We start from the raw sequence: 13,053 nt of genomic DNA, 5'->3' as shown, positions 1-13,053 counted from the left end.
CCTAAAGGATTATTAGGAACACCTGTTCAATTTCTCATTAATGCAATTATCTAATCAACCAATCACATGACAGTTGCTCCAATGCATTTAGGGTTGTGTTCCTGGTCAAGACAATCTCCTGAACTCCAAACTGAATGTCCGAATGGGAAAGAAAGGTGATTTAAGCAATTTTGAGCGTGGCATGGTTGTTGGTGCCAGATGGCCCTCCTGAGTATTTCACAATCTGCTCAGTTACCGGGATTTTCACGCACAACCATTTCTAAAGTTTACAAAGAATGGTGTGAAAAAGGAAAGACATCCAGTATGCGGCAGTCCTGTGGGAGAAAATGCCTTGTTGATGCTAGAGGTCAGAGGAGAATGGGCCGACTGATTCAAGCTGATAGAAGAGCAACTTTGACTGAAATAACCACTCGTTACAACCGAGGCATGCAGCAAAGCATTTGTGAAGCCACAACACGCACAACCTTGAGGAGGTTGGGCTACAACAGCAGAAGACCCCACCGGGTACCACTCAACTCCACTACAAATAGGAAAAAGAGGCTAAAATTTGCACAAGCTCCCCAAAATTGGACAGTTGAAGACTGGAAAAATGTTGCCTGGTCTGATGAGTCTCGATAGTCTGAATTTGGCATAAACAGAATGAAAACATGGAACCATCATGCCTTGTTACCACTGTGCAGGCTGCTGGTGGCGGTATAAGGGTGTTGGGGTTTTTCTTGACACATTTTAGGCCCCTTAGTGCCAATTGGGCATTGTTTAAATGCCACGGGCTACCTGAGCATTGTTTCTGACCATGTCCATCCCTTCATGATCGCCATGTACCCATCCTCTGATGGCACAAAGCTCAAATCATTTCAAATTGGTTTCTTGAACATGACAGTGAGTTCACTGTACTAAAATGGCCCCCACACTCACCAGATCTCAACCCAAAGAGCATCTTTGGAATGTGATGGAACGGGAGCTTTGTGCCCTGGATGTGCATCCCACAAATCCCCATCAACTTCAAGATGCTGTCCTATCAATATGGGCCAACATTTCTAAAGAATGCTTTCAGCACCTTGTTGAATCAATGCCACGTAGAATTAAGGCAGTTCTGAAGGCAAAAGGGGGTCAAACACAGTATTAGTATGGTGTTCCTAATAATCCTTTAGGGGAGTGTAATCTTACTCTTTATAAATAATTTTCTTTCACTCTACCACTTTACAACCATACACACACAGCCTAGCATAACTAACTATGCTACACAGTACTAAAGTTTCTAAGTTCTACAATTTCTATAAACAAACCTACTATTCCCATCCTACTTGGTAGTGCGCAATGAGCACTAATATGCTAGTACTGTATAGCACAACTTATATGGACAAAAAAGGGCAATACAGGTAATATAAACAAATGCTACGATTAAGGATTAAAGTGAATGTTTACCGATTCTAAAAACAAAAAGTCGGATACTCTCCTCTCCTGGTGCCCGGTCCCGCGCAGGATCCCCCGTGGCAGTATTCGACCAGTTCGGTCAAATACTGCCACTTCCGCATGCCTTCGGGAGCTTTCGGGAGCACTCGGGCTCCCGATGACGCGGCCGCTCCATACTACGCATGCGCGAGCGCCCTCTATGACGCGCTCGCGCGTACGTAGTATGGAGCGGCCCGTCTTCGGAAGCCCGAGTGCTCCCGAAGCCTTCCGAAGTCCCTGCGGCGGCGGACGTGAACGGGGGAGCCAGCGCAGCACCGAGGGCACCGGGAGAGGAGAGGGAAGGCTCATTAGGACCGAGCCTTCCCTCTCCTTAGGTGAGTATCCGACTTTTTGTTTTTAGAAACGGTACCCATTGGCTTTAAGGACGGTGTCACGTCCGAAACATGTCAGCATGTGGTGTCCTGGATTGAGATGTTTCTAATCTAATAAAGTCATTATTCAACCGACATAGTGCGGATCTCACCTTCACTGTTCGGATTCTTGGGTGTGAGCTACCCGTTTTCCTGCACTGTCGGCTGATAGAGGTTTAGAGCGGAGTTTCACCTTCAATATAAACAAAAGTTTAACAATGCACAGTGTATGTAAAGCTATGTCATGGCTTGTACATTTATTGTTAAAAGAATCAAGTATGAACATGCAACCCACGTTATCTCCTACCCTCAGGTAGAAATACTGCACAAGTGAACAACCTACAGTGAGAGGCTGCTACACGAACAGTTTTACGGTTACCCCCAGTAACACCTTTTTGCAACAATGTTGGATCCTGGAATGCCACGTTTAAATTGGCTTTTTCTCACCTTTGCAGTTCTCACTACTGATATGTGAGGGCTGTACAGGTAGACCTGTAGGATACAGAGTTTATTTTTATTTGCTAAAAATAGGCCGACCAATGCAAAACAGCTTTGCCTCACTTTGTTCTTCTTTTTCCTCAGTGCTTGAAGAACTCATTCCAGAACTTGAAAGATATTGGTTTCCTGCAAGTTAAAGTGCTTAGAGCAGAGGATCTTCTTGCTGCTGACTTTTCAGGTAGCTATAACTTCACTGCTGGCTATATTTTTACATTATTGCATTATTCAATTAATTTCCTTTCATTTTCTTCTATTATGATATTGTAAAATTACTTCTCTAAGACTTTAGAGCGGTTCCTGTACAGCTGCAATCCTCCATAAGAACGCAGATTTGGTTTATTTGAAATTATTTTTCTTCTGGAGAAAAAATAAGATATCGTATTTCATTTTCTTTTTGTTACTTGTAGCTTCTGTTTCCCTCACATGTCACACATTTTTGTACTGAAGCAGAAAAAAAAAGTTGAGATTGCAAGGCTTGTGTCTTTACTTTGTGACAACTCGTGCAATACAAGTGTTAGAAATGTAGAATGTTCCCTGAATCCCTGGTGTGGTTTGGCATGTGGCATGCATAAAGTACTGTAACCTTGGAGTCTAGGGTAGGGGCAAGTTCTTTTTCATCCCTTTCTTTTCTGGTGAACTCAAACCCCAGATTTCTGAGCTCACCTGGATTAGGTAGTGTAGGCGTGTGGGAATAGGAAAAAGTATGATGAGGTTTTGTCTCTAAGGATGAAGACATGAACAGGAAAGGAGAAAGGTGCATCTAAAGCTGCAGGTGAGTGGGCAAGAGGATCCCACTGCTCTGTTTTTTAGGCCCTAACAAGCTGAGGGGTGGACTACTGATGAAAATTGTGTGTCACACTCAAACCATGAGTGTGTTAGAAGTACCTGATGCATCACTGAATACACACACACCCTTCTATTCATACACTTTGACATCCTCAAAAGCAAGCAACTCTTATTCCTACTAGGTACATCTAAGACCGTTATGAAGTGGCACACATACAAGATGCCTGAAACACACATTAACGTGACAACTGTTTTGAACAATAATTCTACAAACTTGCTTCTCTGCTCTCCATGGGGGCGAGAAGAAGGAACAGGAGGTGTCCAGCAGCAAACAGCAGTGGGGGAGCTACAATAGCAGTTAGCTGAGGATTTTCTAATTTGCTGGACTGTTGGAGCTATTGCTGAATTTGGGACAAAGGCCTCCATATTGATGGGACACCCGCAGCTCTGCCTCTTCAGGACCTCGGCTCTGGAATGGTACGCAAGTCAGTGCATTCTGGAGATTTACTGTCTTCCGCATCTCACCAGCTGGTGGGCCATTGACTGGCTAGCCGTGATCTAGAATATTATGCTGCATGCAAATGACTATATAGAAAGGTTGAGTGCTGATTGTTTTAGACTTGGCTAATGTATCACTGGTCTCACTGCCTTTCAGAAGTTAATTTCATTTGATGCCTGATTTTCCTGCCTGTGAAAGCACACGGCTCCTGAGCAATTGCCATTCTGTTTGTCGTAGCAGTTCATGAAAAGTTATAAGCTCATCCTTATTTTATTTGTTGAATTTGAATTGAACGCTCATCCTTCCACCACAAAAACATGAGCCGGTTGGATCTCAACCAGTGTGAAGAGATTCTGATGCTGAGGATAATCGTTTTGTCAATGTGAAATGACTTTTCTGCCTCATTGACTGGCTTTTATACCGGTGCATGTTTGCACAGATTGCGTTTGTTCATTGACCAAAAACACTGTTCAGAAAAAGGAAAAAAATTACAGCATGACAATTTGGTTTTTTTTTTTTTGCCTCTATTGTTTGTTCCTTTTTACTTTTTATCATAATCTCCTTTCTGCATGTAAACTTTCTTATTGGGCAGTAACTCTCCCAGAGCAATGCAACACAGCTTTTCAACTGTTGTCTGTTTTAAAAAGGGAAAAAAATAAAAATTCTTTAGTAGAAATTTTTATGAAAGATTTTAAAAAGACATGGAAAAGGATTTCTGAAATCTGCGGTTTCAGCAGCAGCTGCTACCTCCGTCCCCCGTCCCCCACTACCACCACCATCTGTTTGGCTGTAGCAACTTTTTAAGTGAGGGAATGTTTGGGATGGTATTACTGATGTATTGTTATGGTTTCTGCATACAGTGCTCACCCTGTTCTATGCCTGTGCTGAGCCTCTATTACATGGAGGATCACATGTTAAGTCTACAAGTGGAATTGTGTAACATCAGCATTAGAAAGAAAAGGCTTCCACTCGGGATCAGGAGAATTGGGCCCCATGTACTAGCCTGCAATGTTAAATTGTGGTTGCACTGCACTGAGGAGGTGAGTTGGGCGCCCAATAGTAGCCAATTGGCTACTAGTTCAGCAACCTATCGGCAATTACTAGTTGATCTGCTATTGCACATTTACGTATTACTAACCAATTGGGTAGATGTTCAGCAATCACTGGTCGATCAGCTACTGTGCTTTTGCTTATTACTAGCCGATTGACTCAGAAACCTTTTGGCAATCACTAGCTGTTCTGCTACTGCACGTTTTTCTTATTGCTAGCCGACCAGCTATCACTACCCAAACATTTAGTCTTATGGATAGAAGTTACTTTAGGAGGGGGGTTCGTGTTAACCATTAGAAAGGGGACATAGTGCCAAAGGCTTACAATATAAGGGGTGAGGGAGGGACACATAAGGTAGGGTTGTGGAAAAGGTGGTTGACGGAGAGTTAGAGTGTGGTAGATGTGGGGTAGGCCATTTTAAAGAAATGTGTTTCGAGGGCTTGCTTGAAGGTGTTGAAGGAAGGAGCGAGTCTGAGGGGAAGTGAGCCGTTTCTTTTCACGAGTCTGCAGCCAATGATAATGTTATGCAACATGGAGGCTTAAAGGAAACGTCAACTGAAAATGGGATCTGATCTTCATATACTAATTTTTTAGGGCATTGGAAATGCCGTATGTATCCATGCCCCATGTGATTGCACTCCTTCCTGGTGGTTGGTAGGAAAAAGGGAACCGTGCAAGCCGTCCACAACTGGAAGCAATGCAACAGAGTGGGCCTGTTATCATGGCTATCTGATCTAAAGACAAGACAAATTCTAAGGGACCTTTTACACCAAAAATGACCATCAGCATTGCAAACATTCTGTGGTGTAATTATGATATTAAGTATTTTCACCGGTTGGTGAACGGCAGCAATCCAAAGATGCAGTTGGAAATCGATCGGTGTAAAAAAAAAACCTTAACCCTTTTGTGGCTTGCAAGTGCTCCAGACTAATTTATTTTAGCACATTTTTTTTTAAATTTCTTATTTGTTCTTTTTCCCTGCTTCTAATTAGTACTTCTGTAATGTGTATTTATGGCCACTTGTCACTAGGGGGCAGTGTGAGACAATAACAGAACACTTCTGCTTCCGGGTTTCTGTATTTTCTGCTAGTAGAGAGAGATCAATGCATTCCAAGAATTTACAGCACAGCGAGTTCTACCAACAGAGATCAAAAGTGCTGCACTTATCTCAAATGAGATAACTCTATTGAAGCTGCTAATAGGTTAAACCCATTTCATTAGTGTGAAAATATTACTTTTGGCCTCATTTTTATATCCTTCCTTTAGCACAGCCGCCCTCCCCACTTTTCATTGGCCCCTCAGCCTACTCTCCTCCTACTTGTGTGTGGCCCTTCTTACTGCTGGTAAAGGGGGAAACCGATAAATCGGTGGCCTAGGTGGAAAGAAGCCTTTAATATCTCAGGCCTAGTGCACACCGAGCGGTTTTTGGAGCGATCCGCCGGCCGCATCCGCCTGGAAAAACGCTTGGCTAATGTATTGCAATGGGATGGTGCACACCGGCGGTTTCAGGTTTTTGCCAAGCCGTAAACGCGCCTCCTGCTGCGCGTTTGCGGTTTTCGGAAGCAATTCGTCCTCAATGTAAAGTATAGGAAAAACGCAAACTGCTCTGAAAAACGCTACTTCAGAGCGGTTTGCCAGGCATTTTTGTTACAGAAGCTGTCCAGTAACATCTTTTACTGTAACAATATGTGTAATCTGCTACACAAAAACGCACCCAAAACCGCTAGGTATGTTTAGAAAACCTCTCTAAACATACCTAGAATCGCTTTGAAATCAGCTCCCAAAACCGCTAGCGTATTGCGAATCTGCTAGCGGTTTTGGTGTGCACTGGGCCTCAGCCATTGAATAGTATTATGCTTACTATAAAATTTGGTTGAAAACTGGTAAGGAATTATATTACTGGTTATATTTAGTATGTGGGTTTCAGAGAATTTAAGACATTGTGATTTATTTATTATCTATTATTATCTATTTGACTGAAGATCTGATAAACTGAATGTTGAGTTTTAGGATTAGACAAATTCCTGGTACTGAATGAAAAAAAAATGTATAAGGAATCTTCTAGAGAGAGAAAATAATAATGTGGGTTTTTTTTATTTAGTTGATCAGTACAATTGAACACAAAAATGAGATTTTTAAGCTACATGGAGGTTCTGAAAAAAAACGACTCATTTTCAGATAGTTTATCAAGGCGAAGGTGAGAGCCTTTCTTGTAAGAGTGTGTTGATGGGATCAATAAAGTGCATTTGGCATCTTCAAACTCAGCCTTAAAAACAAATGACAGTGAGAAGATTTTTAACCTGGAATGTGGAAAGCTCAAGCGATCAGTTTCCATAACTTTTCATCATTAGCCACAGTTCAGCAATTTGGGAAAAGCCACTAGTGCAACATATGTAGAAATAAAAAATCAATGTAGGCGTTGTGCACCGGAGCTATAAACCCTGAAAAGCCGTTATCCTGTCAAGATAATGGTTCTTTGCTGATAAAGTCGTTTTTGTGATGGCTGGTAAAGTTTATGGATTACCAGTGTAACTTTCACTGAGGAAATAATACTGCTAATAGGAGCCACTTTAAGAACAAACCGCACCCAGACCTGGAGTGTTTTTATTAACTGCTTCAGTGCCAGGGAGAACCAAGGTTAAAAGGTTGCAGGAAAGCTGATTTTTTTTTCTACTTCTTTCACATGTTATCTTTGCATCATCTACAAATTACTTGCATCATATGGCAGAGCTTTATTCAGGTGCTCTGAGTGGCAACCGTCAGGTGTGCGTAGAAATGTGTGCAAACAAATCCCTGCATGCACATAGCTTCTTCATGTCATCAGCTTGGTGGCCTTTTATTCACACAACACGGACCAGGTGATCATTATCTGCACGTAGGAATCTTTTTGCTGTTTTTGCTACTTCCCCACTGGTACTGTAACCTCTGACTATGTTTGCTTCCTAACACTGATCCTCTGCATAAGTGTAACCTTCAATGTAGCTTTGCTTATGTTTGGTACAACCACAGGCTCCAGCAGCTGGTTCCTGCAAGACTTCCCCTCTTCTTAGCACAGAGCATGCTGGTCAGCAGAGATTCAAACAGCATGTATTAAGGGGAAAGGCCATCTGAAATGATCAAGATTATGAGTTTGACTATGGTTGCAGGTGTGCACAGGCCTTTTTAAATATGAGGTAATTCATACATGTTTGCTAATGCAAGCCTTGTGTGACTTCAGTGGGCAGCTACCAAACAGAAAATAATCCACTTATATACTTATCGGTACAGAGCAAAATGATTGCAAGCAGAATTTGAGCAAACTGGTTCAGCAAAACCAGTGGAACAATTGCTCAGGACCATCAATCACATTTTTTTTAACCAGTTCTGTCCCAGTTTTCCTTACACTGGATTTGGTACATCTGCAGTGCTGTGTGTGTTGTCTTAAAGAGAACCCGAGGTGGGTTTGAAGAATATTATCTGCATACAGAGGCTGGATCTGCCTTTACAGCCCAGCCTCTGTTGCTATCCCAAACCCCCCTAAGGTCCCCCTGCACTCTGCAATCCCTCATAAATCACAGCCACGCTGCTGACAAACAGCTTGTCGGAGCTGGCTGTGTTTATCTCTATAGTGTCAGTCTGCTGCTCTCCCTGCCTCCTGCAGAACTCCAGTCCCCGCCTGCATCCCTTCCCTCCCTGCTGATTGGAGGAAAGGGACGGGGGCAGGGACCGGAGCTATGCAGGAGGTGGGGGAGCAGCTGAGACTGACACTACAGATGTAAACACAGCCTCACAGCACGGCTGTGATTTATGAGGGATTGCAGAGTGCAGGGGGACCTTAGTGGGGTTTGGGATAGCAACAGAGGCTGGGCTGTATAGGCAGATCCAGCCTCTGTATGCAGATAACATTCTTTAAACACACCTCGGGTTCTCTTTAAGCCTTGCATACACGCCTGACTTAAAGAGACTCTGTAACAACAAAAACCTCCCCTGGGGGGTACTCACCTCGGGTGGGGGAAGCCTCCGGATCCTAATGAGGCTTCCCACGCCGTCCTCTGTCCCACGGGGGTCTTGCTGCAGCCCTCCGAACAGCCGGCGACAGAGCCGACTGTAGCTTCAATATTTACCTTTGCTGGCTATAGCGGGGGCGCTGTGGCTGCTTTCGGCACGGAAATAGACGGAAACACCCGATCTCCGTCGGGTCCGCTCTACTGCGCAGGTGCCAGAAACTTGCGCCTGCGCAGTAGAGCAGACCCGACGGCGATCGGGTATTTCCGCCTACTTCGGAGCCGACAGCCGTCAGAGCGCCTGCGCAGGAGCCAGGAGGGTAAATATTACGTCACCGCTGCACGGAGGGCTGCAGAGAGACCCCTGACAGATGGAGGACGGCGTGGGAAGCCTCATTAGGATCCGGAGGCTTCCCCCACCCGAGGTGAGTACCCCCCAGGGGACGTTTTGTCGTTACAGTTCCTCTTTAAGTTGGCTGAGGCAACCGATAATGACCACCTCAACCGACAATCAAGCCTGTGTATGGCACCAGATGCCCAACCCGTGAACAATCCACTGGACAGATTTACTCAGCCCCAGTGATGCTAATTTCCTGGTGATCACCCAAATGCATTAGGAGCTGATCTACTTGGTACAACATCGCTGGGCCGCAAACATGTGTATCAGCTGTGTAGCTGACGAATCGCTGTGTTGCTATGTGGAGGGGGGGTGGACAACAGAGGGACACATGTGATGTCATACAGTGGGTAGGGGAGCTGCGCAGACAATGGGGTCGTGGGGGATCGGCATTGCTTGGTTTGAGTAGATCCTTCTGGCGGATCACTCGTGGGTTGAGGGTCGTCAGGTGCAGTACACGCATATGATTGTTGGCTGAGGCGGTTGTTACTGGTGCCTCAGCATACCTAAGTCGAGCATGTGTAGGAGACCACTGTGTGTGCGAGGCTTATTCCACTGTGTAGGGCGGAGGGCTATCACACTGGCTAGAATGTGAATAATTACTTTACGTCCTTACCTTGCAGATTAGTTAGAAATACAGAACCGTTGCATAATTAGCTTGCAGTTTTTGCATAGTGTCCATTGTCCATATTGGAATATAAAATGAAATGACAGTATCTTGATTTTTTTTTTATCACCAGGTAAAAGTGATCCCTTCTGCGTTTTGGAAGTGGGAAATGATCGACTTCAAACACACACAGTCTATAAGAACCTCAACCCTGAATGGAATAAAGTATTTACTTTGTAAGTCACGTTTGTGGGTAGCAGGCTATTTATTTTTTGAGGAGACTCCACATGATGGGCATATGAGATACATGACTTCCTTGTGTCCAGCCAATAGAACTGTGGTGCCCAGTCTGCCGCCCTTCAGTGTCTGCTGTGCCAACCATTGGCTGTTTGACCCATGAGAATAAATGTCCATATCGACATGTCACATCACCATTTCTAGGAACATGCATGCAATCTTCTATGCCGTTTCTACCCTGATAGCATGCAGCTATATCAAACCTGTCTTTGGACTGTTTTGTATATACTTTACAAAAGACTTTAGGCTTTTTTAAAGCAACAGCATCAGTCTTTATTCTTCATAAGTGCAAATTCTCCTTGATTGCAATCGTGAAATGTAGACAGGTTACAAAAGGATCCAATTCACAAATTGCCTGACACGTGTTTCACGGCCAAAAGCCGCTTCCTCAGAGGCGCACAAATATATATCTGGTAAGACCAGGATTAGAAGACCGCAACCTGACATGCTATAAAAACAAGTATGTCACACAAATATGCTTTTTCAGCTACACTCGGTCACTGAGGAGAGCACATTTGTGTGCCATACTTGTTTTTACAGCATCTGATTGTAGTCTTCTAATCCCGGTCTTGCCTGATATTTAGATATTCGTGTGCCTCTGAGGAAGCGGCTTTTGCCTGTGAAACACGTGTCGGGCAATTTGGTTCTGTGAATTGGACCCTTTTGTAACCGGTCTACAATTCACGACTGCAATCGAGGAAAATTTGTACTTATGAAGAATAAAGCCTGATGCTGTTCCTTTAAAAACCCCTAAAGTCTTTGGACTGTTTTGTATATACCTGTTGCATAGTGTTTTGGGGTGGAACTGTACTAGTGCATTTTATTTCAAGTTATTGGTATTCTGTCTTTTGTAAAGTGCTTTTAATTTTTTTATCAAGTAAAAAAAATGTTTTCATCCAAATGTATTCAAGTTCTACCATATAAATAATATTAATAGTAGAATAAAAGCTATACTAATGTACTAGTACTTTCTAGATACCCTCAGTTCCCCTGAGCTGCTGTGATGCTGGACACAGGAATCGTTGGACTAGTATGTGTTGTGTTATTATTGGAGCATTTTAGTACATAGGCAGGGCTGGATTTATGAAAAGACCCCAAAGGCCCAGGCTTTGGGCGACTCTAGCTCAGGAGGGCACCTAGACCTGAAATAGGCTTTGCTACATATGAAAGAGAAGGCTTCAAATAGAGAGCAACACATAAAAAGGGAAGCTGATGCCAGAGGCAGCTGTACATGGAGGAGGGGCTAAATGTGGATTGGGAGGGGTGCTACTGCACACATTAAAGGGGAACCCTAACATACTTAACATAAATCTGGCCTTGTACATAGACTTATTGCTTGATCCTGTAAAAAATGGCCAGATTTGCCAACGGTGTTTCATTGTTTTAATGAAAACTTGGTATGGAGACACAAATCCAGTAAATAGCATTATACCTATAGTTTAAAGGAGATTAGCAATAGCTGAGTTACATGGACAAGACCATCTGATAATGTCAGAGACCACATGAGACCTTGTATCTATCAAGATGACCACCACTGCACTAGAAGATGCTTGTTGGGAGGAAGACTTTTACTATGGTTATCTGAAAAGTTTAGAATCCTGTGGCTGAAAGAAGCAATAGGTGGCATGTTGCTACAGGCTTTGGTTACCAAATATACAGCCACGCAGTACGGGCGCAAGGTAAAATGGGCTCTGGTAATATTGATAGTAGAATATTGGAAATTATACCAATATTCTACTAAGTCTCTATACCCCAAATCTCACATTAACCCTCCTCTATTCATGCCAAACCACACCCCATCTACTCCTAACATTAAACACAGTAATGAACCAATCCAGGCTAGTAATTAAGAAGTTTGGTTACTTCCTAACTGAAGTTTCTTAACTCTTCCTGCACTGGAAAACAAAATGAGACTCTTTTCTTTGCTACTAATGTTCTATTTCTTAGCTGTACTACACATACAATTCATTATCTCATAAGTGTATTTTCACTTCAGTTTTGCTTTGTGTCCTCATTAGGGAGATGAGCCTGGATTCTGTGTATTTTCTATTCCGTACTAAAAACACATATTGATGTGTAAGCCAGGTTGTTTGTCACCATACTTGGATACAGTATATAACTTTTATACTATGCTTCTCAGATAGCTACTTGCCTATAGTATTGTGCAGCAACCCAAACACACTAAGCAGGAACACTGGTGTTGCGGAAAACGCAGCGTTTATGCATGCAATGTTAGTCAATGGGCCACATCAAAAAAGTGAATATAAAAAACGCATATGCGTCTTGTATGCGTTTTTTAATATGCATTTTTTTAAACTGGTTTTCTTGTATATTTTTCAAAAATGCATCATAATGAAAGTCAATGGTGACGCAATGTAATGCGTTTTGTATGCGTTTTTAATGCATTTTTATACGCGTTTTTAAAACAAACAAAGTTTTCTGATGTATTTTCACTTCCTGTTGTCTTCTTAGTGATTTGCATAAAATGCTATTGAAAAAACACATGCAAAACGCATAGGTGAACCGCAAACGCATTAAGACACACGCAAAACGCAAAAAAAATGCGGAAACAAAAACGCAAAACGCATACACATGGAAAACGCAATACAGACGCATATGCATAAAAACGCGATGTTTCCCGCACTGCTAAGTGTTCACCCAGCCTCAGTAACAGAGTGGAAAGAGAGAATCCCATCCGTTATTGACAGTCGCTGTCTCTGCGGAGCGTATTCACTATGGCGGCTGGAGCTGGTATTACAAGACCATCCAATTATTTGCATAAAGTGACAACACACATACCACCAACTGTGCTGCGCTGAACTTTGGCCTATCTTAGACGCCTGTCACTGGAGCATTGGTGCGTTCTCCTGGAAATACACACATCTATTTTGTCAAGTGTCCAATGCCTGTATTGAGATTTATTGACACTCACACTTTCAATGGAAAATGCGCCTTGCTTTTAAATCCGGTTGACTTTAATTTTATTCATAAATGCTGGAAGTGTTAAATATGTTAAAGGCCTATGAGATTTCAGCTGAATAAGTGTACATATCCTCATGTAGGAGGACATGATTTGCATGTTTAATAGACCATTAAGCAGCAAGCTAATAAGA

The 13,053-nt window shown here is 42.9% G+C and overlaps 1 protein-coding gene across 4 annotated transcripts in view; it reads left to right on the top strand.

Annotated features, from left to right (window-relative positions):
* The window catches only part of MCTP2 (multiple C2 and transmembrane domain containing 2), a 268,191-nt gene that overhangs the window by 164,696 nt on the left and 90,442 nt on the right, over positions 1-13,053 (top strand). For all 4 annotated transcript variants that reach the window (XM_068275141.1, XM_068275139.1, XM_068275142.1 and 1 more), the window contains exons 12-13: positions 2,406-2,499; positions 9,777-9,879. In XM_068275141.1, coding sequence (XP_068131242.1) covers positions 2,406-2,499; positions 9,777-9,879 — 197 coding nt within the window. The remainder of the gene's footprint in view (positions 1-2,405; positions 2,500-9,776; positions 9,880-13,053) is intronic.

The sequence above is a fragment of the Hyperolius riggenbachi genome, chromosome 3 (assembly GCF_040937935.1).
Source record: "Hyperolius riggenbachi isolate aHypRig1 chromosome 3, aHypRig1.pri, whole genome shotgun sequence".
NCBI classification, from domain to species: Eukaryota; Metazoa; Chordata; class Amphibia; order Anura; family Hyperoliidae; genus Hyperolius; species Hyperolius riggenbachi.
This window is presented reverse-complemented; position numbering and strand designations above follow the sequence as displayed.